The sequence below is a fragment of the Syngnathus acus genome, chromosome 5 (assembly GCF_901709675.1).
Source record: "Syngnathus acus chromosome 5, fSynAcu1.2, whole genome shotgun sequence".
Taxonomy (NCBI): domain Eukaryota; kingdom Metazoa; phylum Chordata; class Actinopteri; order Syngnathiformes; family Syngnathidae; genus Syngnathus; species Syngnathus acus.
Window position 1 is genome coordinate 844,166 of NC_051091.1, and position 25,472 is coordinate 869,637.

At 45.2% G+C, this 25,472-nt stretch overlaps 5 protein-coding genes across 10 annotated transcripts in view; 3 read left to right on the plus strand and 2 right to left on the minus strand.

Annotated features, from left to right (window-relative positions):
- cers5 (ceramide synthase 5) overlaps positions 1-11,044 on the plus strand; it is a 31,326-nt gene extending 20,282 nt beyond the window's left edge. The window contains exons 2-12 of one of the 4 annotated variants that reach the window (XR_005097937.1): positions 5,319-5,610; positions 7,506-7,611; positions 7,691-7,821; positions 8,014-8,071; positions 8,217-8,267; positions 8,350-8,442; positions 8,700-8,828; positions 8,905-9,011; positions 9,447-9,603; positions 9,825-10,030; positions 10,193-10,309. Coding sequence is in view for 2 of the 4 variants with exons in the window: in XM_037251233.1 (XP_037107128.1) it covers positions 5,438-5,610; positions 7,506-7,611; positions 7,691-7,821; positions 8,014-8,071; positions 8,217-8,267; positions 8,350-8,442; positions 8,700-8,828; positions 8,905-9,011; positions 9,447-9,603; positions 10,193-10,294; positions 10,397-10,471 (1,182 nt within the window). In the remaining 2 variants the exon portion in view is untranslated. Of the gene's footprint in view, positions 1-5,318; positions 5,611-7,505; positions 7,612-7,690; positions 7,822-8,013; positions 8,072-8,216; positions 8,268-8,349; positions 8,443-8,699; positions 8,829-8,904; positions 9,012-9,446; positions 9,604-9,824; positions 10,151-10,192; positions 10,310-10,396 lie in introns of those variants that run through there. The other 3 variants (XR_005097938.1, XM_037251233.1, XM_037251234.1) reach the window with 3 other exon arrangements.
- On the plus strand, positions 120-3,718 carry LOC119122727 (glycerol-3-phosphate dehydrogenase [NAD(+)], cytoplasmic-like). Its single transcript, XM_037251236.1, has 8 exons — positions 120-275; positions 1,355-1,532; positions 1,862-2,002; positions 2,063-2,201; positions 2,379-2,491; positions 2,663-2,899; positions 2,973-3,079; positions 3,291-3,718. The coding sequence occupies exons 1-8, from the start codon at positions 232-234 to the stop codon at positions 3,385-3,387; spliced, it is 1,056 nt and encodes a 351-aa protein (XP_037107131.1). The 5' UTR covers positions 120-231; the 3' UTR covers positions 3,388-3,718.
- On the minus strand, positions 10,948-11,400 carry LOC119122735 (cytochrome c oxidase assembly protein COX14 homolog). Its single transcript, XM_037251251.1, has one exon. It carries the CDS (start codon positions 11,389-11,391, stop codon positions 11,215-11,217), a length of 177 nt encoding a protein of 58 aa, XP_037107146.1. The 5' UTR covers positions 11,392-11,400; the 3' UTR covers positions 10,948-11,214.
- Positions 11,401-13,143: 1,743 nt separating this feature from the next.
- LOC119122731 (pre-miRNA 5'-monophosphate methyltransferase) lies at positions 13,144-15,324 on the plus strand. 2 transcript variants are annotated; one of them, XM_037251246.1, is made up of 3 exons: positions 13,144-13,573; positions 13,670-13,725; positions 14,672-15,324. In XM_037251246.1, exons 1-3 carry the CDS (start codon positions 13,522-13,524, stop codon positions 15,203-15,205), a joined length of 642 nt encoding a protein of 213 aa, XP_037107141.1. In that variant the 5' UTR covers positions 13,144-13,521; the 3' UTR covers positions 15,206-15,324. The 2 variants fall into 2 exon arrangements, with proteins under 2 accessions (XP_037107141.1, XP_037107140.1); XM_037251245.1 differs by having other exon boundaries at positions 13,146-13,725.
- A 296-nt stretch (positions 15,325-15,620) lies between these two features.
- ppp4r1l (protein phosphatase 4, regulatory subunit 1-like) lies at positions 15,621-25,350 on the minus strand. 2 transcript variants are annotated; one of them, XM_037251229.1, is made up of 20 exons: positions 25,228-25,350; positions 23,375-23,419; positions 22,753-22,882; positions 21,765-21,871; positions 21,528-21,670; positions 21,307-21,453; positions 20,919-21,026; positions 20,561-20,626; positions 20,087-20,245; positions 19,631-19,740; positions 19,072-19,565; positions 18,596-18,873; positions 18,441-18,515; positions 18,180-18,365; positions 17,818-17,979; positions 17,645-17,745; positions 17,456-17,576; positions 17,230-17,364; positions 17,003-17,144; positions 15,621-16,880 (listed from the first exon to the last, which is right to left on the minus strand). In XM_037251229.1, the coding sequence occupies exons 1-20, from the start codon at positions 25,232-25,234 to the stop codon at positions 16,732-16,734; spliced, it is 2,865 nt and encodes a 954-aa protein (XP_037107124.1). In that variant the 5' UTR covers positions 25,235-25,350; the 3' UTR covers positions 15,621-16,731. The 2 variants fall into 2 exon arrangements, with proteins under 2 accessions (XP_037107124.1, XP_037107123.1); XM_037251228.1 differs by having other exon boundaries at positions 19,616-19,740.
- Between the last annotated feature and the right edge of the window lie 122 nt (positions 25,351-25,472).

A 25,472-nucleotide genomic window follows, 5' to 3' on the forward strand; every position in this document is an offset into this window, starting at 1 on the left:
ACAATATGGGGAGAATGACGTCATGACGACACGAACGTGACGTCATGACGACACGAACGTGACGTCATGACGACACGAACGTGACGTCATTCAAGAGCAACCCCATAGACTACCGCGCATTACGTCATCACAACGAAGGCGGGACCAGGCGGGCGGGTGGCGCGCGCGCGGGCACGTGCCCGCTATTAATACAGGCAGCGCGCTTCGTTCATCCCCGGTGGAAAGGCAACGATGGCAGCTCCCAAGAAAGTGTGCGTGGTGGGCTCCGGAAACTGGTAACTTAAGTTCGCAACTTCTGTCATGCAAAGTTTGCTTCTGTGCGAATGGAGATTTTGCTGAAAACTAAAACTGCTTAGTGTGTGTGTGTTTTTTTTTTTTTTTTTTTTTGTCCCAAGTTCATGCGCGCTAGTTGACATGAATAGGGTCCGTTTTATCTTTGGCCATTTTTCATAATGAAAAATAAAGGTTGACCGATGGGATGGATATTTTGCCATGTAGAGCTTCTACTTTGGGGGGCCCCTTTGACATTTGAAGTGCAGCACTGTGTGTTCTGCTGCTTGTCTTAAGTTACAAAGGCATTTTTGACAAGCAACATGTATCGCCCTTTTGTCACCTGGCAAGCTTGGGGAAGGGGGAGGGGCTTAAAAAGGAATATATTCCTTAGTAAACAAAACTGCCATAAGAACAGGTTTTCTCCAAACGATTGAACAATGCTCTATCTACGACGTTAAAAAAAAAAGACTTATAGTTATGGAATTTCTTATTGCAAGCTAAACTTACTAATAAACACAAATGTAGTCTAAATAACTAATAATAGCTGATTTTTAAGGATAAAATGCTAGGGAAATGCTCTTAAATAATACCTGGCAGAACCAATGTCTTGGCAAATACCAACAAGCATATTGGGTTTTAAGTTCTATGAGTCACGTTTTTATGTGTGACTAAGTCTTCAGTCATACTAAAACTATGTCGATGCTTTTCTTATGTAAACATACTGTACATGCTGCCATAATAACAAAGCACCCAAAACACGCAGCAACCTTTCCACTCACATTTTGACATGCTGACTTTGTAAAGTAAGGAACCCACCACTAAATAATGTAACCATATTATATTTGTACAAACACACAGATCTCAAAAGATATACTTGAGTGTTTAAAAAATTGGCCATATCGTATTTGTACAAATACACAGTTCACAAAAGAAGTGCTAAAGTAATCCATAGGTTTGTCCGCTAGCAGTTAAAAATGAAAAGAATTGTCTTAAAATGGATAAAACGTTTTATTAATTGTTGGATATGTGCTCCATAAACGCACATAATTGACAAACGGCGACCTCCATCGTGTGTCCCCAGGGGCTCGGCCATCGCCAAGATCGTAGGAGCCAATGCGGGCGCCAACGCCAAGTTTGACAGCGTGGTCAACATGTGGGTGTTTGAGGAAATGGTGGATGGACGCAAACTCACCGAAATCATTAACACGGACCACGAGAATGTCAAGTACTTGCGTGGGCACAAGCTCCCTCCCAACGTGGTAAGCCACAAACATATCTTTACAATCAAACTAATACTCTTTTTCATCGAGCAAAGTAGCCCAAACGTTGGTTTGATTGCACATGTAATTCATACAATTTAAAAGATGACTTTCCACTCCATTTAAAACGGGAAGAATAGCATTTGTTCACTGCCTGCGCTTCTGAAAATTAGACCTTACCAAGAAATAGAATAATTCAAATATTGTATTTGTCTTTGTGTGTTTAATCTTTTTAGCACAAGAAAATACAATTTCGTGTCATTTCACACTTTCGTCATGTCCGATGATTTTCCCCTCAATCGGCTTGACGTGCTCGTCATTGCGGTTAGGTGGCTGTTCCGGACCTGGTGGAGTCTGTGAAGGGAGCCGACATCCTGTTGTTTGTGGTTCCACACCAGTTCATCATCCGTGTGTGCGACACCATCAAGGGCCACATCAAGAAGGACGCTCACGGCGTGTCGCTCATTAAGGTACCCCTTCTCAACGTCTCCGCTGAAGTACGTCTTTGTGCTGACTGTGCAAGTGTCTAGGGCGTGGACGCCAGTCCGGAGGGTCTGAAACTCATCTCCGAGGTCATCCGAGGGAAGCTGGGCATCGGGATGTCGGTCCTGATGGGAGCAAACATTGCCAGCGAGGTGGCAGAAGACAAGTTTTGTGAGACGACCATAGGTAGAGCACCGCATTTTGACAAATATAAATGGAATTAAGTATTAATTGATTCATTTTGACACTTTTTTTACAATCAGACTTCTCACTAAATATTTTTTTTTACTAGCAAAACGTTCCGTGTCAAAAAATCTAAAATTGCGAACTTAATCGTCATGTTTTTTTGGGGGGGGGGCGTAGGATGCAAAGACAAAGCACACGGGCCCATCTTGAAGGAGCTGATGCAGACTGCCAACTTCCGTGTGACTGTGGTCCAAGAGTCTGATGTGGTGGAGATCTGCGGGGCACTCAAGGTCTGTCCACTTTCAAGAAGTTGGAGAAAGGGACTAACGTTGTGGAGCTAAATCAATACGACAAAAGAACCACATCAGATGGGCCGCACTTTCTCCACCCTGGTTTAGTCCATCTTTGCAACAAGACAATGAAGTGGTAAGAATGGACAGCATCATCTCTGGTTTCTGCAGAACATTGTCGCGGTGGGAGCGGGCTTCTGCGACGGTCTGGGTTTCGGCGATAACACCAAGGCGGCCGTGATCCGTTTGGGCCTAATGGAGATGATCGCCTTTGCAAAGCTCTTCTGCTCCAGCGGGACCGTCTCGCCCAGCACGTTCTTGGAGAGCTGCGGGGTCGCAGACCTCATCACCACCTGCTACGGCGGCCGCAACCGTAAGATCGGCCAAGAGTTTGCCAAAACGGGAAAAGTAAGGAGAGCGCTTTGTTTCCCCTCCATTTGAGTCTCTTGTTGGTCTAAACGTGAAGAAACTTTGTCTTCAGACCATTGAGCAGTTGGAGAATGAGCTATTGAATGGTCAGAAGCTTCAAGGTCCGGCCACTGCAACTGAAGTCCATCAAATCTTGAAGCAGAAAAACATGGTGGAAAAGTGAGTCCCTTAGTTTTCCAGGCATTTGAATTCAATATTAGACCAAGGATCCTCATCGGTAGTGCAGGAGGATCTCCATTCACCTGTGACTAACAGATGAATGCTAAGGTGTGTCAGTCCTGTGATTGACAGGTGATCAGTACTCGAGGGATGGCAACCATTGATTTCTCTGTCGTCCATCTCTGATTCTCACGGCTCTCGCTTTGTGCAGGTTCCCTCTGTTCACCGCCGTCCACCAGATCTGCTTTGACGGCCATCCGGTTGCAGAGTTCATCAGCTGTCTGCAGAACCACCCTGAGCACATGTGACGGTCCATTTAAGACTTTGCTTGCCGAGATGCCGTCGTACGGTAGCTGAGCCGGATGGTGAGCGTTTTGGAGTCTCTCGCCAGCTCCTCCTGTTCTTCTATCGGCTCTTATCACGTTACGCAACGCTGTGGCCTTTCACGGAGTCGAAAAGGCGCCAGCAAGCCACGTCGTTGCATAAATCGTCCAAAGAATCACCCACCGCTGGTGCATAAACGCAATGCACACTTGCACAAAGTGGAAAGTTGACACAAGGCCCATTCATACGTTTCTGCGCTGCCTTCGTCTGTCCTTGATTTGATTACTTCTTGGGGAATAAACCACATCAACGTCGGAGTCGTGTTGTTACTGAGCCTTCCTTCGCTTGCTGGCAGGCAACCTTGCTGTAACCTGACCTGGGAAGAGTGGAGGCTTTGGTTTGCCACTCTATAAACTGTTCACCTTTACCATTTGACACAGGGCAGGGGATGTCCGCCTTCCAGCGCTCAAGTTAGAGGTTTGCATCCGATTTGGAGTTTGCCTCTTCTACACACGTTTGCGTGGCTTTCTTCTTCATTCCAAAACAAGCATGTCAGGTTCACTAAAGACTCTAAATTAGGCCGAGTGTTGTCTTGAATAGGACATCTGCACGTTCCTGCGTTTGGTCCAGGGTGTTCCTCACTGCTGGAATGTACTTGGGTTCTTCCGAGATTGTTCATACTGAGAGTGGATACCTGTTTATGTGCCCTTAGATGTGAGTGTGGATGGTCATTTTTGATTTCATGGCAATTGGCTGGTGACCAGACCAGGTACCCCAATCATCCAAAATCACATTTTACAGGTGACCAGTCCAGGATGCTACCCATGACCACCCACAATGAGGACAAGCGTGATCGAGAAGTCAGAGTCCAAAGCATCCGTGTGACTTTTCATGATCTTGGAAGGGACACGGTGGTTTGAGCATCCCAACTCTCTGAAGAAGCGGTGTTACCTAACCTTACATTTTAGCTTCGAACTGGATTCGCTCTTTAAGAATCCTTTGCATAGTTTTTGAGTCAACTGCCTTAGCAAGATTTCTAATTATATCCCCTGCATGCAGAGGGCTAAATGTCCATCTAAAATTAGACGGACTGCAGCTCCATCGTTTTAATAGCCTACGTAAATAGTGTTGCGATCCAGTAAGTACTCCAACGTGAGACTCGTCAACCCTCCTTTTCGTGTTGAAATACGTCAATGTCTCCCCTCGAGGCGCTGCTTTTGGAACGTTGCAGGTGTAAAAGAGTCAACGCAAGCCTTGACTTGTTAGGTGCGTCATCTCTGCAGCTTTCTTTGCTTTTCTCTTTTGCTGCAACAAAACGAGTGGCCGCTTGGCTGTGATGTCGTGCCACAAACAGGAGCGCATCCTTCTCCACGTTCCACGTCCAAGTCTTTGTTCGACCCCATATGATGGGCGTCATAATGCACATCATAGAAATCATTGTGTGGTGGTCAAATAAATAACAATCATAAATCCCCGGAGGATGTCATGAGAGTCATGTCAATTCCGTTTCACATCTTTAGAGGAGCAAAGTGTCAAGCTCACCGAGCACACCGAAAGCGGGGCCTTCCAACTAATCTGCATCAAATCAATCATCCACATCGAGCCGCGTTTGTTAAGATGCAATTGAAATTGAGCGAGCGAGTGTAGAGCTGTACTTGATGTCGAAATGTTTACTACTCGTGTTTGACTCGCAATGCAACTTGACTCTTGAAATAGTTTGGGGTGAATGTCAACAGTAATAGAAAAATAGTTTGTATGGCGGAATTCTTCCACATTGACATCCGTTTTATGATGGAAAACCTACCCGGAAAAAGCACTCCTGTCGTCAACGTGAAGGCGTGAACTTCATTATCATCCTCGCGCTCGCTCGCTCGCTCGCTCACGCACGCACACACCGTCGGAGGAAGGAAGGGAGGAAGGAAGGAAGGAAGAAGGCGCTTGAACACGTTTCAAATCTTATTTGTCATCACTTGAACAAGAGTAGATTTCTCATTTGTCTTTGCTTTGGTGGCCGGCCAAAGACTCGAAGCGACAATGGCTGCTCTTTCAGCCTGGTTCTGGAACGAGAAGTTCTGGCTGCCGCACAACGTAACCTGGGCGGACCTTGCCGACCGGGCTCCCGGGGTGGAGTATCCCAAAGCCAGACACTTGTTGGCTGTTCTCCCGCTGGCTGCGGCGATGTTCGCCGTCAGGATGCTCTTCGAGAGGTTCGTACTAGGCTTTCATCGATAGCCGTTAGCTGGCTGAAGATGCCCTTGTCACTTTGTCCTCCTCCTCCGAAAATGTTGTATGCTGTTTCTTTGCTCACATCTTCCACAAGAATTCAAATAGACACATTGGCATAACTTTTCATGACGCTTTAGTCCATTTGAGTGCTAAAACGCCAAATGACACCACCAAAAGTTCTTCATCCATGTTATGACCCTTGTTTGGGGCCACGCCCCCTTGAATGTGAACAACACCAAGAAATAGGCTAAACCTTCATTTACACATGATAGATATTATGGCAGGTTTAGTCACAGAATACTCTGTATTCTGTTGCTATGAAATGCTTAGTCAGTTTGGTTTTGGTTTCCTGGGGCACTTGCATATGCCATGAAAGAAGTTTCTAAACCATCCCAAAAAGTTTCTGGGCCTTGCCTGACCTTCTCATTGAACGATGAAGACAATATTGTTCATCTGAAATAGCACAGATTGGAGAGGAACTCGAGGCAGGGAGAAGTGGAGATTGCTTTATGGGAGGATGACATGTGGGCGGAACAACCTTTAGCGCCAAACGGAACATTTGATGTTTGGACTCTACTCAAGTCATTTGGTTGCGCTTGAATTGTCCTTCTTTTACTTGGCTCAACTTCTTTTTAATCTTGAGCTATTTTTAAGGCCTTGAATACACAAACGTCTCCATCTATGCCTTTTCTGTTGCAAAGTTGGGCTCCAGTGTCACATTTGAATTGTTCAAATGGACAGACAGACAGATAGATAGATGGATAGATGGGCCATTGGTAGGGAGAAGAGTTCAATTACTATGTACTGTCGCTCAAATCGTTTTTTGACCATGAAGAAAATGCTGATGCACCATATGAAACCGATAATATCCTGCTTTGTATGGATGATACAGATAAGCGAAAATGAAATGATAAATGATGATTATTACATACTATAAATGATGATGATGCGCACACAATCTCTTTATTCATGGTGGAATGGCAAGTCACAGGAATTCCTTCCCTCGGGCGACTGGCGCAAAAACGTGTTTGGCTTTGATATGGTATGTGAGTGAAGCTTGTTGTGCTTCAATAAAAAGAGAGTTGAGCCGCGTCGCGAATACAAATGACTGGTTTCATCTAAAATGATGATTTTTGTATTTCCTTTTCACACATTTACCTGCTGTCAAAAAAATGACAGGTACTGTCCCATGAAAAGATGGAATCAAATATTGACGTGAGTTGCTTTGCTGAATATGCATGCTCCTTCCTTCCAAGTGCTCCCAACATTGATATGTCGCTCGGTGTGCTTTTCACCAACCTCTTCTTAACAATGGTGGAAAACCGAGATCTTGTTAATCTGGCTGCAGGAAGGAGACAATGAAGAGTGCAGAAGATGAGAAGGGTGAATAATGCGCTGCTTACGTCACACCAAGGCTTGTTCTTCCAGCTTGCCTTTCTTGTCCCCTCGCCTCTGCTCTGCTCTGCTCGCTCTTGCTCAATAGCCCAACAACCAAAAGAAAAACTCTTAGCATAGCTGGCCAGTGTTTATCTTGCACTTCTTTGTGTGGAATTCAAGGTTTTAAGCAGAAGATGCTGTTGAAGAAACCACAGGAATGCCTTTTGTTGAACTTCCTCTAATAATTGACTGGGGTCTTTTTGGTTGATATTCCAACTATGTCTTATCATGATATCAGACAATTATCTTGACCGAGAATGTGGAGCAGGGGTGAGCAATTCACCCAATTTGTAAAGGAGTCACATGACATCCTGGAATAGCTAACCTCAACTTGATATTATTTGTAATGGATTGAGAAAAGTATGACTCGTTGCTACATGTGCACCTACGGTATGCATTGTCGTAATTTTAGTTTTTTGACCTCTGACCCTTGCCACAGATTTGTTGCCAGTCCATGTGCGAGAAGCTTCCACATTCACCCCAATGTGGTACAAAGAGCTCAGCCCAATGCAGTGCTGGAGAAAGTCTTTCTGTCCCTTACAAAGGTCTCTTCTCATCATTTTACATCCAGTTGTTTTTGCCACACTACATGTATGTACTTAACGTCCGTCTTTCCTCCGTCAGAATCCCGACGCGCGCCGTCTGGACGGCTTGTCCAAGCAACTGGACTGGGAAGTGCGCAAGGTGCAGCGCTGGTTCCGCCAACGCAGGAACCAAGACAAACCCAGCACGCACGTCAAGTTCTGCGAGAGCATGTAGGTCTACGCAGCATGCGCCCACGTCTTTTTGCCTCCGTCTGGGTTAAGAAGGCAGAAATGTGCAGGGGGAGGGAGGGAGGGAGGGAGGGCTTGCTGTTTAACCTTGAATTAGACTGAAATGAAAATGAGATTTTTGTCTTTCAATGTGATAGGAATGGCGGTAACATGTCTGTGGATTGTCAATTTCAGGTGGAGGTTAACCTTTTATGCATGCATATTTACCTATGGCTTCCAGTTTCTCTGGCAGGTGAGCACACCAGACGGATGTAGTCAAAAATCTCAACGTATCATATAAGGGTTTTCTTTTAGGTAAATTACGAGGCTGTAGTGTTATGACTTAGCGTGTGAAATTGCTGGCTGAATGTTTGTGTGTGCTCTTGCTCATGGTTTAGACCCCTTGGATGTGGGATACACGCCACTGCTGGTATGGTTACCCCCATCAGGTATGTCAAGGAATATTTATGCTCTAATGTAGTGGATTCATGTTCATCAATCATGTCCTTTCCTTTCTTTTGATATCCAAAGGTGTTGACACCTCCTCTTTACAACTACTACATGACAGAGCTGGCTTTCTACTGGTCACTCATGTTCTCCCAGTTCATTGACATAAGAAGGAAGGTGAGATGTGTGCGTGTGTGTGTGTGTGTGTGCGTGTGTGTGTCCACTTGAACAACCTAAAGAATGTTGAGTTCATCCTGGAAGGTCACATGCTTTGTTTTTTTCTTTCACGTAGGTGGGCACGGGTGCAGCTAGTGCCTGTAACTGTGTGTGTTGTGTGCATGGGTGTAGCACGAGGGCAGCAGGCTGGCATGTGACTGTGCAAATTCCAGCACAAATTGGCCAAATGTCTCAGCCTCTTTTTGGCTTGACTGCAGGACTTCCTGGCCATGCTTGTTCATCACCTGGCGACAGTGCTCCTCATCAGCTTCTCCTATGCCAACAACATGGTGCGGGCGGGAACTCTGGTGATGTGTTTGCACGACGCTTCCGACATCCTGCTGGAGGTGGTTGACATGGATAGAAAGGCTTACTGAGATCACGAGATATTGCGGCTTTATAGTAGACATTCTTTGTTGTCAGGCAGCCAAACTGGCCAACTACGCCAAGTATCGGCGTCTGTGCGATCTCCTCTTCATCGTATTTGGTTTGACCTTCTTGGTCACCCGGCTCATCATATTTCCAATGAGGTGAGTCTGAAAGTGGTTTGAAAACGTTCAATCGGCAGCAGTGCTTGCGTTGTGTGTCATTTTGCGAGCGATCGCTCTCAATTGCACGCTATATATTTCTCTCGTCAAAGTCTGTCCGTCCCGCAACCCAAATGTGCACACATGTTCCATTCAAAATGAACGGTGGACACGGACAGTCCTGGTAAATTGCCTTTCCGTCAACATGGAGGCTGACGGATAGGAAATGGATGAGCCTGGCCGCCCGCCCGCCCGCCGTAACGTGATCGTGGCGATTCAGTTTCAGTGTTGGAGAAATGTATACCTGTCCAATGGGGCGGGCTCTGATGACAATCTCCTGCCAGTCACTTTGAGCTGAAAACACAATGAGGTCAAATCATGTTGACTTCATATCTATATCTATATATCTATATGTTTTGATGGTGCCGTGCACCGCAGGATCCTGAATTCGTCCATGTTTGAGAGCTGGCTCATCGTGGGTCCCTTCCCGTCGTGGTGGCTCTTCAACGTGCTGCTGCTGGTGCTGCAGGCTCTGCATCTCATCTGGTTTTACCTCATTGCAGGCATCGCCGTCCAAGGCGTCCTCAAGGGCAAGGTGGGTCTAAAAGTAGGAAGGAGGCGGCAAGTAACCAAATACTTGAAGCGCTTCTCGGCTCGCTGCACTTGGTTCCATTTGATTTTCTGGACTTGAATGAGGACTTCTGCTTTTTTCCCCATTGTGTTTGTTGAAGTATCTTTACATGTACTTTCAACCTCAATGTATTTTTGTGTGTGTGTACGTACGTGCATTTCTATGTCGTCTTGTCGTCTCTGCAGAAGCTGTTTGGTTCTGTGGACTGACAGACTCCATCTTTCTTTCTGTTTTTGTGCTTTGAGTGGTCTTTCTCTTCTTCTTCTTTGCTTCTTTGTGTCCTCTCGCCACGCCTTTTGACGACTTAACACTTCTTTCCATTGTTAGAAGATTTGCGTGCGAAATGTTTTTGATCTTTTCATTCCACCGAAACTCAAAAGGCAGCCAAATGGTAACCGGCACGCTACACCATACGATCAAGACTAAATTGGCCGACATTTTTTGCATCGTATGCTGAGCGCACGACAACAAATTTGGGTGATCATTTGAATTTGGACTCGCTATAGTCGCCAATTGCAGCATTGATTTGTCGGCTTGCTCTCTCTCTCTCAAGCTGGGCAACGACGTGCGTAGCGACGTGGAAAGCAGCTCCGAGGACGAGTCGGCGACGGCGGGGGACCAAAGCAGGACCAAGATGACCATGCACGTGCAAAAGGTTGAAAACGGCACCAACGGACACTGTGCTGGCACCAGAAGCAGACCACACGCCGCCACGCTCACGTGACCTCATTAATCTTGCTTTTTGTTTTACGGCCAGATGAAGTCCATTAACGGCTCACACTGGATCTTATTGTTGATTTGTCATATGAGGCAAAGCACCCCATTCCAATGACTTTAATGTACTACACTGTGCAACTTTCTTGTTTACTTCCTGTGAGAATAGGAATGGATTTGTCACTGTTTCTAAAGCTGTATTGAGCCAAGCAAGGCACACTGCCAAACCAAAATGTCACAAAAGATGTTGATAATGCCAGACTTGGTCGGCCTCTACTCAGAGATGGCAAATCCAGGTTCAGAGAAGTAAATACCGTGCCACACTTTGGCTTCCGACGCAGAGCAAAAAAGACAAACCGTGGCAGGCTATTTTCTTCATGGAGCCGGATCTGCCATATCTGCTCCACATTACACGCACGTATTTCCGGCTACATTTGTGACTACAAATGACCATTTTGTGCAAACATACTGTATGCAGAAACCAAGATCTCATCCCAACTGTGGCCCTATATAGTTGTACACAAAGCTATGACACTCTTCTGTTGTACGAATGAAACCAGGTGCATACACAGGTTAATATTACCTTCTGCCACCTAGTGGAAGTACATTTAATTCTTTAGTCCTTTTGTCTCTGGCATAGCTACATGAATGAAAGTACATTATTTATAGTAAATAAACACATTTCAAACCATTTCAATGAGATTGGATCATTTCCCACAATGCAGTGGTTGGGAACCGCTGCACGAAGACCAAACGATTAGTTATCATCGTTCCTTGTCGAAGATTTCATTTCACACCGACAACTCCAGCATACAAACTCGTGTTCAAATGTCCCATTGGGGGTGGAGGGATTACAGTCCATCAGTCTTTTATCATCTCTGGATCCTGGTTTTCGGCAGCCATTTTGAGTTCCTTTTGCCTCTGCATAAAGCGGTAGCCCCGCATGGTGCACAGGTAGCCACCGTAGAGAGTCAGCAACATCATGGAGGCCGAAAAGGCCCGGTAGCCCATGTTGGCCAGATGCTTTCCAGTAACCATGGTGACAGCCTTGTTTTGAAGGAGAAAGTACAGATTTTCACTTCACAAGCTACTAACTCAATCTCAATTAGTTCACTGCATAGAAATGAGCATTTTTCACATTTCTAAATATTAGAATAATCCCTTGCTATTTACATACTATAATCGGACAATTAAAAAGTGACCAATATTGCAAATCGATCCTTACTTTTCAAGAGAGAGAGAATATCTTTTATTTGTCATTATACATAGTATAACGAGATTGGAGCTGCCCAACAGCGCAAAATAAAAACAAAGTATATAGAAAAAAATTAAGTATAGAAAAATCTGATAGATGTTAAACTAGAGAGATAGATAGATAGATAGATAGATAGATAGATAGATAGATAGATAGATAGATAGATAGAATGTAAACAAGGTTGCAAAGTGACAAATGCACAGTTATAGTGACCAAAGCATAAATATATTGAACGTAGAAGGAATTGTTATTGGTAAAGAGAAATTTAAGAGCTAATTAAAGTTCATTAATCTTTTGTCTTACTGAGATAAGTGCAAGATAACCAATGTGTCAATGTACAAGAGTGACGTTTTCTAATGATTAACATGCAAACAAGTGATCGCGTAATGGGAGTCTAGCTCGAAATCCAATGCTACTGACGTCCTCACCTGACTTTTCTTCACAATGTTGTAAGTAGTACGTTTGTGGTCCTCAATGTCAGCACGGTTAGCATAAATGCTAAGACACAATTTCGTAAGCTACGGAAGGCGAGAAGGTCGGATACTTGTTCACCGCTTCATTTTGTCCGTACACAAACAGCGCTATGTGATACTGCTTTCCTCGAGTTTATTATCTTAAATTTACTATGTCCGTGCTATGTATTTAGAAAATCTCACGTCTACTGCTCAAGAGTGTGGTAATTACAGACACAGATATTTTAATGTTAATCATCAGGATAACAGTATTGTTGTTGAGATACGCTCTCAATGTCTCAGTGAAGACAACTGTGTTATTCAAGTGGGCGTGTTTAATAAAAAGCCTTCCTGCATGCTAGTGATGTGCATTTCAGTTCTTTTAAGTGAACCGAATCGTTAGAATCGGTTTACTCAAAAGATTTGTTCAAACGGATCGTTCAACGAATCGTCCCCCCCACCCACACACTGAACCTTTTTTTTTTTTTAAACCTCAATAACACACACAACTAAGCAATACACGAGACAAAAAACAATCAAGTAAACACGGTAATGTCGAGAACGGCAACGCACACATTTTTCTCTATATTACAACATCCCGTGGGAACAACATATACATCAAACAATACAACTACCCCCCCCCCCCAAATATAATAATAATAATAATTGGCTCGGGTAATTCACACATTTCTTTCTACACGAGTGTTGGCTCGTGAGTGAACGATTCGTTCAAAAGACCAACTCTTTTCAGTGAACGAGAGTGAACGAATCACTTTAGGAAGTGATCCGTCCATTTTGAACGGATCGTACACTCACGAGCCAACACTATATTGCATGCTGGTCACACACACTATTCACTGCAACTACTGCGGCAACAGCTAGTAGGTAGGGCTGTTGCCGCAGTAGTTGCAGTGAATGAATGATGTGCAAACAGAGTTGATCGTGCTCCTCGTCTTTCTATATTTTCTTACACTGAGTTCGGTGCAATTGGGTTTTTCACAAGTACCTGCTGCTGTATGGCGACTCTGCCAACAACTACTGCGGCAACAGCTAGTAGGTAGGGCTGTTGCCGCAGTAGTTGCAGTGAATGAATGATGTGCAAACAGAGTTGATCGTGCTCCTCGTCTTTCTATATTTTCTTACACTGAGTTCGGTGCAATTGGGTTTTTCACAAGTACCTGCTGCTGTATGGCGACTCTGCCAACAATTGTTTACAACTTTCAACACCATTGTACTTGTTTCAATGTCACAGGTAAAAATTGAAAGGTGTTAATTTGACGACAAAGCATTGAATACACTTGATAAATGTGTCTTCTTCTCACATATTTTTTTTAAATCAAAAGTCGGGATGCGTAAATCCTCAAATTAAAAAATACATTTGCTTGATGAAACCGGAAGCTCGAGCATGAAAACAAGCATGGCCGGCAGCATTTGAGCGTCGCACCAGGCTGTCACTTTGCAATGGCAGCCTGCCCCAACGGCGGTGATGCGAATGAGGACGTCTGCGATCCTGGTGCGGCTCCTTATGGAAACTTTATCAATTATTACTCTTTTAACCCACCAGAGAACCGATTAAGTCTGATTCCCCGCACGCTTCTCCGGGATTTAGGTTACAACGACAGCCGTCAAACAACACTGCTGCTGGACGTGGGCTGCAATTCGGGGGTTTGTCATATAGCATCGTTCAATAATAAAGCAAATCACAATTCGCATCTTATTGAGTGAAATGCTAAACAGTAGGGGTGTAACGATTCATCGATACACATCGATTAATCGATATAATGCTCTACGATTTGTTGGCATGCCATCGATGCTAAACGTAAACATCGATCTATATCACCCGTTTTTGACCTCGGACATTAGACGCGACTTTATTTTGAAATCCAGTTCATTGTTGCTTGCTTCCTCTTTCCGGGAGCAGTACGCGGCGTGTTGTGTTGTGAGCAGAGCAGGCACGTGAAAGGGGAACCGACAACGACGCGGCTCCTGGGCTGGTGCTATGGCTAGTGTCCAAGAAGACGAGGAAATTCGCTCCCCTTTGGGCTTCAAGTCATTCGTTTGGAAGCACTTTGGATTCCAAAGAAAAGATGGCTCAACGGACAATTAAAATTATTGGAAATAAATAGTTCAGTAATGCACTTTAAAGTTAATGGTATTACAAAAAAAGAAAGAATATTCATTTTTCTTTACTTATATGAGAAAAAATATAGGAATTTGATCAAGTTCAGTGTTAAAATAAGCACTTTGTATACTACAATACTCTTGTAATTTCCCAAATAAAGTTTGCAGTACCTTGTTGATTTTGCGTATGAATTATCAATCAGGATATTGTTCTATATCGATCGTAGAGCACTATATCGTGATGTATCGTGAATGAATCACAGCAGGCTTTAAGATATCGGCAAATATCGTATCGTGTTTCTTCGTATCGATGTATCGTGACAAAACCCGCGATTTACACCCCTACTAAACAGTGGAAGAGCTTGATCAACTCTATGGAGTAAAAGTAGATGTAATTGTTTATTTTTCCCTCCTCAAATGTCAGCAATTAAGTGTATGTAGTAAAAGTAGACGTAAATGTTTATTTCCCCCCCCCCCCCTCAAATGTCAGGAACTAAGTGCAGCTCTCTACAAACATCTGGTGGAGACACCAAGCAGAACCAACGTTCACCTCCTGGGCGTGGACCTGGACGAGACCCTCATTCTGCGAGCCAGAGAGAACAACACTCTCCAGGACGGCATCACCTTTGCCCCGCTGGACATCACTGGTGACTGTGTTCCGCTCCGGGAGCACCTGGCCCGACACGGGTGCTCTGTCTTCCACCTGACCCTGTGTCTGGCCGTCACCATGTGGGTCCACCTGAATCACGGCGACGCCGGCCTGCTGCAGCTCCTCTCCCGCCTGGCCACGTTCAGCCGGCACCTGCTCCTGGAGGCCCAGCCGTGGAAGTGCTACCGTTCGGCGGCCCGCAGGCTTAGGAAGCTCGGGCGCTCGGATTTTGACCACTTTAAGAACTTGAACGTGCGAGGGGACATGAGCCAACACGCCAGGGAGCACCTGGAAAAACACTGCGACATGGAGATGGTACGCAGTTTCGGCAGCACCACGTGGGACAGGAAGTTGTTGCTCTTTAAGCGGAAGTGACTGACAGTGGAAGTGCCAGTCTCCTTCAGTACCACCCAAAAGAACTCAAATGTGTTTTCAAATAAGAAACATAGTATTCGACAGTATTTTACTTCATACAATAAAAGCATTAACATAATTAAATGAATTAATTTACCGTATTTTCCACACTATTAGGCGCACTTAAAAAAAGATAAAAAAATTGGAATGCCAAGAGCATTTAAAAACTTAAACGTGTAATTGAAATATTGAAACAAAACAAACAACGAAATGTAATGTTTTAAAGCTGTAAATGGTTGGATCAGTTTGTCATCTTTAATTACTTATAGCTGCAAAAAGGCATTAATAAAAAAGTGATAAATTTTTTTTTTTTTTAAAAAGCAAGTTTAATATTTAAAGCTGCAGGTTGTTTAGTCATTTTTTTTCTTTCTTTTGCTAAAGGTTATTGTCTGCAAATTTGTGCAGTGAGAAAATGTCACCAAGCTCCGTAAAAGCAGAAAAAAGATTTTCATCATTTTAATTACAGAGTACTAAAAATAACATTACATAAAATGTCTTTTTGAAAGAAACCATTGAACATTACAAAGGTCTGTAAATTTTGTAAAGTTAGGATATAAAATCTTTGAACAGTGGTGCATAATTGAGAAGAAAAATAATTTCCAATAAAATGTACAGTATATATTAACTGTTCTACTACGTAAAAAAATGAGATGGACAACAAAACACTTGACATACGAGATGAGTCAATTCCGCCATTATCGCCATGTGCACGCACACAATTAGCTCTCAAGTTAAGTCAATGAATGTAATCATTAAAAAAAAAAAAAGACATTTACAAGGACCGACAAGGGCAACCCAATAATCAAACCCCTCACTACACTGGCCTTGGTTCCATCACATCATACTTTATCCACAGGTTGTAAAACTGTACACAAAATGGAGGCAAAAGCCTGAAAGGTTGATCGTTCCGCCACAAGGTGGGAAGGGGATGATGAGTCTTTTACGCTACTGTACAAGCGCTCAATCAGATCCACTGACAGCTCAGGGGAGAGACGCACAAAAAGGGAATTTGGGGGGGGGGGGAATGCTTACAATGTGCTCCAGCCCTTGCGGACCATGCTTGTTATCAGCTCACCAGAAGGAGGCCGGCCACTTTCAGGAGGTATTTTGTCGTCACATTTTCTGTTGTTTTGGTAAACGGAGGAGGTGGAAGATGAGGCGTTTGGGTCCAAAATGGCGGCGTGTAGCTCGAGTCCCCCTGAGTTAGTGCGAGCGTCAAGGCCGACGCCGCCTGCTCCTTCCTTTAAGATGCTCAAAAAGGAGCAGAGAAATACAAAAACAATCGGCTGAATGCAAAGCTCACAGTTAGCTTTCGAGAGTCAAGCTTGTTAGTGTGGAAGGGAAAACAAACAAACATTTGAGTCCCGCTCATTTTCTCCAAACTGCTTTTGTGTGCAGCAGCAGTAGGGTGTGTGCTTGTTTTTTGAAGTAGTTGTGAGGTGAGTCGCTTTGTGTGTGTGTGCTGGTAAAGGCGGGAGGCCCTGAGGCTAGATGAGGGGGGCCGTGTCCATGGTCAGGCCTTTGCTGGGATCCAGGCTGGCGAAGAAGCGCACGTCCCTGTCCTTGTCCGACTGGAGCGCCATCACCGTTTCCTCCAGCTCCTCCAACGAGGGGCAGCCCGTCTCTTTGAAGTAGGCTGACAAGAGGGTGATTGACCGACGGTTAACTTAATTTAATGAATTATTAGCATCCGCGCCAATCCAACCCGCAATTTCAAAAAGATGCGACCGGTTCGGGTGTTCCCGTTTTGCGTCGTACCTTTCTCCATGACGCTCTGTCGCAAGGCCTTAGCCACCAGCACGCGCACGTTGGCCACCGAATCTGACGAGAGGCTGAGCAAGCTGGGCAGGAGGTGTTGGCTGAACTGATCCATGGGCATGCAGTCCTCCTCCACCACCGCCTGGAAACACGAGTAGAAATAAGGGAGAGGACAAAACTCCAAGCGGTGGCGGCGGCGGCGGCAGCAGCTTTGATAGCTCACTCACCTGGCAGATGAAGGCGAAGGCTTGTCGTCCCACCCACTTGGGACAATGGCAGAACCTGACGGTGAGCTCGTTGATGAAGTTCACGCCCAAATCGTCGGCACCGCTCGAGTACAACTTCTGGAGGATCTCCACCACCTGACAACAAAAGAATAGGATGATACGAGGAAGTTGCTGGATTTATCCATCTCGCTATCAAGCACCTATGAAGCCTTAAGAAGCAACGCACCAGCTTGTAGGAAATCCACCTGACTTCTGAGACTTTGTCGGAGCAGAGCGTGAGCGCGATCTGCCTGAGGTAGTCGTACACATCGTAGTGGCTGTACAACTCGATGATCAGGATCAGCTGCCTAGAGAGGGCAGAAGTGAATTAGTGGCCAAGTATCAGAGCAGGATTGGAAACGTCAGCCAAACGCACTCTGCCAGCTCGTATCGGAACCTCCAGTTGCGACTGTTGTCGGTCACCATGAACTCCTGCAGCTGGTACAAGTATTCTCTCCGCTTGTCCGCGTGAAGCAACTGTAAGCACAAACATCTTAACATGGCTATTCAGTACACCAGCAAATAGGGTTAAATAGGGTCCGGTGGTACCTTGAGGAAGTCGTAGAGGTGCTTGAGAACGCCGATGCGGACCTCGTCCAAGTCCTTGAGAAAGCCGTTGAAGATGGGAACCAGATCTGCCGCCGTCAGCTGGTCACCCAGGATGACCGCCAGTTCGTGGATGGAGAACGCCAGCGTGCGCCGCACTTTCCACTAGGACAAAGAGGTGAGTGAGCAGCCCGTGTAAGAGGCACAATACTGGAGCCAAACCATCTGGACTTTGCAGCAATAAAATCAACGGTATAAATTGGAACAGAAAGCAGCTGTCAAAGTCGTGTGCAAAAAGTGTTTGTACAAAAAGAAGATTTGAGTTTTTGATCTTCAACATAAGAGGTTTGATCGAGTGTGCCTACCTGGACATCGGTGGCCAGCGTTTCGTACGTGTCCTTGAGGCAGTGCCAGTTCTGCCGGCCCAGAGTGAGCGCCACGCCTGGCAGGCTGAAGGCACAGTGCTTGGCTATCTCCGTGTCCACCGTCTGAGCCCGTGCCGGGTCAGTCATGGAGAGGTACTGATCCAACAGCTGTTGGGGGATAACATTCTGCCGGCCAGCCAGGAAGGAAGATGAGTTAGCACTTTAGCAGCTCAGACCGAGCACTGCTTCCCAAGCACCGACCTGGACTTTAGGCTTGTCTTCACACACGGAATCATTTTTGCCCTCTTCCTCCACACTCTCAATGAGTTCAGACACCTGAAAAACAACACTATGCTGTAGAACCCACCCGCAGGAAGTATATACAGCTAGAAGCTCGCCCCCCCAAGACCTCATACCAGAAATGGGGAGTCAGGTGGAGACTCTTCCCGATCCACCTGGGGGTCCGTTTGCGTCTCCTCGTCTCCTCGCTCCTGGACCGGACTCGTTTCGGCGACAGAGCGCCTTTCCGTCGTTTGCGCCTCCTCCGCGAGACTCTCGTCGGCCTCGGTCTGAAGCTCCACTGATTTGCTCTCAACGAGCGGGCCGTCGGCCGGCTGGCTTTCCGTGGGACTGTCGTCTGACGGGCTGTCCAGCTGAGCTGCCTTCAGAGCCGCAGACAATACCTGAACTTGAGCTGGGGAGAGAACGGCAGAGCTCACTCAGCCAGGAGAGCGACACAAAGTTGCCCCGCGGCAAATGATGCAATTTCACTTCCGTGGAAAATGATCTATTTGCTCAATAAAATCAGGGTCCAGCATGAATTGTGCAATATTCTGTTGAATATGTGCTTTGTCTGACTAAAGGCTGTGCTATGTATTGTGCGTCCACTCACCTTGTACATCTGGGTCATCCATGTGTGGCTGCAGACAGTCCAAGACCATCTGGATCTGGTCGCTGGTCGTCTTACCAGAGCTGACCTTGGAATCAGGACGACTTCCAAGCTCTTCTGCATCTTTCTGTTCCTCTTTCCTCTCCTTCTTCTTCTTCTTGTCAATCATGTCCCCCATTTGACAGTTCAGCAGCTCCAGTTCGCCGCTGATGTCTGGTAGAGGAGGCCTCCAAAAATGGAAGGAGTTAAAGTTGTCATCCGCCTGCGTGGTGTCTTTAACGTTTCTAGCGTTGTTGGCGGAAGGCGCCGAGCTGTCGAGCGTATCTCCGTGAGCAAACACGTGGCCGTTGTCGTCGTAGTTCATCTCCTCGGCCGCCGGCACGTGCTCCGGCGACGGCGTTGCGCGGCCATCTTGGTTAGGAGGCGTGTGAGCCATTGCCCTTTCCGTGCGACGGCAGCTGATGTCGGTGCAGTTGAGGGAGTTCAAGGAGCAGTCGCTGAAATGGCAAATAGGGATGTTCAGTGGTTACAAATTGGCCCAATTGACCTGTCTGACCAGCACCTGGTCACATCGAGTAGCCCTCCGTCTTCTCTGAAGTGAAGGCCTGCGCTGGTTGGGTTGGCAAAGGTGGAGATGAAGCGGCCCAAGGACTGAAAAGCAGCCTGCCGCACCTAAATAAAAAGGTTGAACATTTAGCTACTTTATTATTACCTACAATTGGTGAAATTGCGGCAATGAAATGTACTTGAACGTGTTATTAAATACATAGCTGAAGAGTGCAGGTTTGAACCTGCGCAATGCAATGCCTTGTGAATGGGCGCTAGATGTACACTACCGTTGGTTCAAAAGTTTGGGGTCACTTGAAATGTCCTTCTTTTCCAAATCAAATGGCTAACATGAAACCAATCAGGAATACACTCGATACATTGTTAATGCGGTAAATGACTATTTGAGCTGCAAACGTCTGTTTTTTCGTGCACTCTAGCAGGAATACAGGTTGGTGCGTGGGCATCTTACCCAGCGGGATTGGTCGCTGATGAGGCTGATGAAAAGCGGGGACAACTTTGCACGTCGCACTTCAGGTGAGGTTGAATTGGAGACCATCATGAAGCACTCGGCGCAGGCTTTTCTGATGCCCCACAGACTGTCTGAGCACAGGTCGAAGAACTTGGGAATCTACAATAATAGCAGTAAAGAGAATGCCGAACGTGAGAAGGGGCTTGTATACAAATACTTTCGACTGAAGAAATGTAAATATTTGATCTGCCTTTTTCTGAAATTAGTTTGTGAATGAGCCATTCTATTCTATCCTACTATAAGGATAGGCTCATTGACATAATCATGGAATGTCCTCTCATGATCTGACCAGTCATGCCATTTCAAGTGACGGCACCATTTTGATTGGTTAGGTTGTTGATGTGATTAACGCACTGGAAATCCAAAATCAAAACAGTCAAATTCCATGCTCGCACTAAAAACCTCTTTCCTTACCAGTAGTTTTTCTGTGGCTTCCTGGCCTACAATTGAACAGAACTCTCCAAAATTGGCTGCGCAGACCTAGAATACAAGAAGTAGGGGTGGGTTAAAAAAAAAAAAAAAAAAAAAAAAACAACATCTTCATGCGTATCCTTTCAAAATTGGCACCGGTCGTCTAAGGAATTAACATTCAGCAGGAAAAAATATTGGGGATTTCAACACCCAGCTGATGCACTAAACAGAATGAAGTCCAATTTGCATTTGTACAACAACAACTCCTACTGAACAGATTGGGTTTTTGAAAAGCGCTATACAAATTGAATGAATTCTTCTTATCATCCCAGAGTAAAATGTAAAAAGCAAATGACGTTACCTTGCGCACTTGAAAGAGTCTGGCGTCACTACACAAGTCGCAGAATCGCGGCAGTAAGAGATGCTCCACTGTGTCTTTGCTCAGCATGGTCACCACTTTACACATGATCTGAACACAGAAAAAGCAAAAGCAAGGCAGTGGTTGATTACAAATCAATACAGATAAAGTGGGACGGACACCACAGAACCAAAATGAAAACACTTTTGAGTGTCAAAGATACAGCTATGAAGCAGAAGATTCTCTAATCATCATCATCATCATCACATTGGTTAGCTGACTCAAGACTCTTGGAGACGTCATTGGTGAGCATCCTCAAAGCCAACGTGGTTGACCTTGGAGGGATATAAGCTCCGAGAGCCTCCGTGAAGATTGTGTTCAAATCACTCACAGCAACCGCCTCAATCTTGTAATCGTCATCGCTGCTGGGTTCTGTGAGGTCTAGCAGAACCGGACAAACTTTGGTCTCCATGTCGGCCTTTGAGATGAGGCCCTGCTCCAGCAGCACGAGCAGCGCCGCTTGGCTGGTCTTTCGCACCTGGAACATACAATCCACAACAATAACATGAGAAACATTTGAATGATTGAGACACCTGTGGTCTGGAATCCTACCTGGTTGTTGGGATCCGTCAGATAGCGGACGACGATAGGTACTAAGTATCTGGAGAAAGCGGCGGGAAAGTTGGGCCGGCTCTCGTGTAAGAACATGGCGATGTTCGGGACCTGCTCCATCAGCTCGGCTCGCACCGTCGGCTCTGAAAACACACCGCCGTGGCAAACCAGGCTCGCATTTTAAGATCCAAACGGCAGGTGCGGGCGGGTATAGCCTGAAAAGGGAACCATATCTACCTCCATCTTCGGACATTCTGGCAACCGTCTCCATGACGCTGATGAAGTCATTTTCGTTATCGCTGAACTCACGGAGCACATCGAGCAGCCCGCGAGCCACGATCTGCCTAAAAAGCAGCAACAGGACGGTCGGGTTAATTTGCCTGCCTGCCTGCCTGCCTGCCTGCCTGCCTGCCTGCCGACAGACAAGCTGCGAGTGAGTGAGTGAGTGAGTGAGTGAGTGAGTGAGTGAGTGAGTGAGTGAGTGAGTGAGCGAGCTCAGGCAGTGTTAAACGCTGTCAGGCACATTGCGGGAACACACACACATTGCGCAATCAAATAGCCAAGCATTGAAAAGCTGGTTTGCAACAACTAAAAGTTGATGCTTGGAACAAAAGAGGATTGTTTGGGTGGGCTTTGCGTTTTCTAACCTGCACGATATGAAAGCGTAAGTAAGAACTGGTGGCCATTGTTGCATCAGTCAACAATTTCCACCCAGAACAAACCTACTAGCGTATTACATTTAGAGACTGCTTATTGTGTGGACCGTGTACAGGTATGTGATGAGCACTCACCCAAGAATGCCGACATTCACAAGCGGCGGGCGGGCGCAGCAGCGCACACTTGGACGCCATGTCAATTTGGAGTTACAAAACGAGGCAACGTTAACTTAGCAGCGATTCATTCGTGAGCCAAATGATATTTATTTGGAAGCCAAATGTGCCGTCAAAAAATGTAAAAAAAATCGGATCTCTTTTGACAGCGAAGAGTGAGCTGACAAGTTGACGTGAACTTTTGATGATATTTCCTGCCAGATGCGGCACCACTTTGCAATCAGCACACTGACGCCATTTCCTGCGCCTAACCGAGTCAAAACTCAGCACAGAGAGGCAGGGCACCAGATCACAGCTTAAAGTTAAACTGAGACGCAATGAGATCATGACAATGTTGGATTGCGGGATGAGCTGATGCTAATGTTTGGTTTTTTTTCTCTCCTCCAAACTCTTACCTGTTAAAGACATTTTCACTGAAGGCGTACTTTTCTAGCCTTCCAAGTGGCGTCAAGTTGTCCTGGCCCGCGTCGAGGAAAGCCGTGATCCGGATGCTATCGCACTCTGAACCGTAGTCATCAAATCCAACTGCAAGATCAACATGAAGCGTTGCTTTAGCACCAGAGATCAAGCACCAGTCCAGTACAGTTCACAATCCAACCGGATTTCATTCAAGTTCGGAGAGGTGCTTGCTATAAACGTTTGAAAATGCTGAAACGGTTCACTACTACTGTAAGAATTGGGCAATACAATCACGAGAATATAGTCAAAATGGTACGATATTGAAGAGGCTATAATTGTGATTTTACATTCTCATAAGAAAGAGCAGCAGGGCCACTTGAAAAGAATCAATTAAAAACTTTGAAGAACTTGAGAATTGTGAGAGTGAAATTAAAATATTGAAATAATACAACTGAAATATTGAAGAAATCAGACTAAAAATCATCAAAATACTATGAAAACAGTCGTCGTTTGTCATCTTCTGAGAACAGAATTAATAATTGATTGCAACACATTTTCCTGTGAAAAAGCTACTCTGCTCTTGTAATATTATAACTTTTCTTTTTCTTATGTACTCACAATCGTCGAGATCGTCATGGCCATCTTCGAAGTATAAAGATAGACCTGCAAAGAGAAAACGTGAAGAAAATCACTCGATGCACCTTCCGCATCACACAAAAAAAAGCGACTCGATCACATTAACAACATGGGAACAAAGTGGCCCTCAGTGAGAGAAGGTGACTCAGCCTGCAAGAGCATCACTTTGTGAATGCAAATGACATGGTCAGGGTACCGGCACGTAAACAATCTCTCACGCAAATGGCATTTGCCAAAAGTCAGAAAGCTAAGTGGAAGGCCTCGGAATTGTTCAGACAGCGTTTATTTGAAATCAGGCACCGTGGGTGGACTGGCAAGAGAAGGACGCGTCAACATGACACCACGGATGCCTGACCTCCCTCCAGTCGACAAGCACATCCCCAAACTCAGAAAGAAGGTGTTGGCAGCAGGGTTAGGGGGAAAAGAAAATGTGATCATGTAGTCCAGCAGCAGCTATCTTAATTTAAATAGCATTTCCATCCTGAATATGTTGATGTTACCGCAGCAGAAGTCTTACCATAACATGAGCGTATGATGTAAATGACTAGGAATGTCACACCCCTCGATGGCCTCTAATTCTGCCTAATTAAGCGGTTTAAAATAACACCGTCAGACGGTCTCATGTGATCATGACACATGGCAGCGAAGCCTGGTGAAATATTAATTTGTTGTGCAAGCGATCACTTGCATCCCCGCAATGAAATAGCAATGTTTAAATGAGCTTTAGAAAGATGAGATTCAATTAATTATATTGGTGAGGTTCAAATAGAATGACAGAATTAATTGTTCAAACCGCGCATCATGTTACAGTTGCCTAAACGAGTCAGCAGTACATTTAACAGAATCACTATTGAAGAGCAGTTTGTATTTGTCCCATATTTAAGCGCAGTCTTGCCATATTGGAGTGGCTTAGGCGAACAACAATATTGAGTCTACATTTTAGGATTCAATCTGCCTCATTTGACAATAATTTAGGTGTACCACGTCATTGTTTTATAATGACAACAAGTTTTTTTCCCCAGAGACAACAAGTCGATAGATTGCTGGAGCTTATCTTTTTCCACACCGGTGAGGGGAAATTAGTTTGCTACAGCAGCAATACTCACACAAATACACATGTGAATAATATCTAAACAAATACAGATTTAAGGTGGATTTATAATAAATGTATGTCATCTAAAAAAGAAAAAGTAGATTTATTGTGGGCTTTGACACTGATGGAAAAAGCAGAAAGTGTCAAGCAACGTTTTAATGCCCGTGTTTACAGTTGGTCATCGCAGGGAATGTGCTCGCTTGGAAGAGGAAAACAACTCCGACAAGATTAAACATTTAAACGCGGGCTTTCCTACGTTAGGGGGGGTTTCTTCATCAATCCCACGGAGAATAAACATAAACGGAAAAAACAAACATTCGCCTTGGTTTTGGACACATTTTTGCAGATTTAATCATTTTATGGCTGCAAATGACTTTAGCATTCAGGCTAACGTTAGCAAAGTCGACACGCTAGCGTCTGCTATGGCAACAAATTGGTGAAAAATGCAACATAGACACACGAAACTATTAGTCACTCTTGTTTTACTGTGATATCCGGGTGTATAAATTAGTTGTAGTAATGAACGCCTCCATAAAGTGAGAGATTTCGACATCCCCGGTTAGCTTTTGTTAGCCGACTGGCTAGTATTGTTGCTAAGTTTGCTAACACTATTCGGTCCAGCGATTACGCTCCTCCGAGAAGCCCACCGTAAGCAAGCAGAATTTGGCCATTTGTAGTCACCAAATTGTAGCGTTAAAAAGCAAGAAGACACAAAACATCAAGTTACACAGTGGTCCATTACCTGCCATGTTGCGTATCGGCTCGGCTCTGCGGGCTGCCGTCCCGTGTGCTGTGGGCTGTCACCAGGCGCTCAGCTGTCACTCCAAAAAAAGAGAAAAGAAATAAAAAAAATAAAAAAGCGAAACCACTTCCTGAATCTACTTCCTGTGGCCGATCGATGTTGGTCGTTTGAACATCGATTTTGATCATCAGCTTGCGAGCAAAGTCGACATTACTCGGGGTCGAACCGGGGGGCTTTTGTGATAG

Coding starts and splice junctions, on each gene's coding strand:
- LOC119122735 (XM_037251251.1), bottom strand. CDS start 11,391: ATGGTTACTGGAAAGCATCTGGCCAACATGGGCTACCGGGCCTTTTCG.
- LOC119122731 (XM_037251245.1), top strand. CDS start 13,522: ATGGCAGCCTGCCCCAACGGCGGTGATGCGAATGAGGACGTCTGCGAT. Junction 13,726..14,671: donor ACGTGGGCTGCAATTCGGGG/GTTTGTCATATA, acceptor CTCAAATGTCAG/GAACTAAGTGCAGCTCTCTA.
- LOC119122727 (XM_037251236.1), top strand. CDS start 232: ATGGCAGCTCCCAAGAAAGTGTGCGTGGTGGGCTCCGGAAACTG. Junction 1,533..1,861: donor ACAAGCTCCCTCCCAACGTG/GTAAGCCACAAA, acceptor CATTGCGGTTAG/GTGGCTGTTCCGGACCTGGT. Junction 2,202..2,378: donor GTTTTGTGAGACGACCATAG/GTAGAGCACCGC, acceptor GGGGGGGCGTAG/GATGCAAAGACAAAGCACAC.
- ppp4r1l (XM_037251228.1), bottom strand. Junction 19,741..20,086: donor TCAGCGACCAATCCCGCTGG/GTAAGATGCCCA, acceptor CTTTTTATTTAG/GTGCGGCAGGCTGCTTTTCA. Junction 19,566..19,615: donor ACCAGGTGCTGGTCAGACAG/GTCAATTGGGCC, acceptor TTGCCATTTCAG/CGACTGCTCCTTGAACTCCC.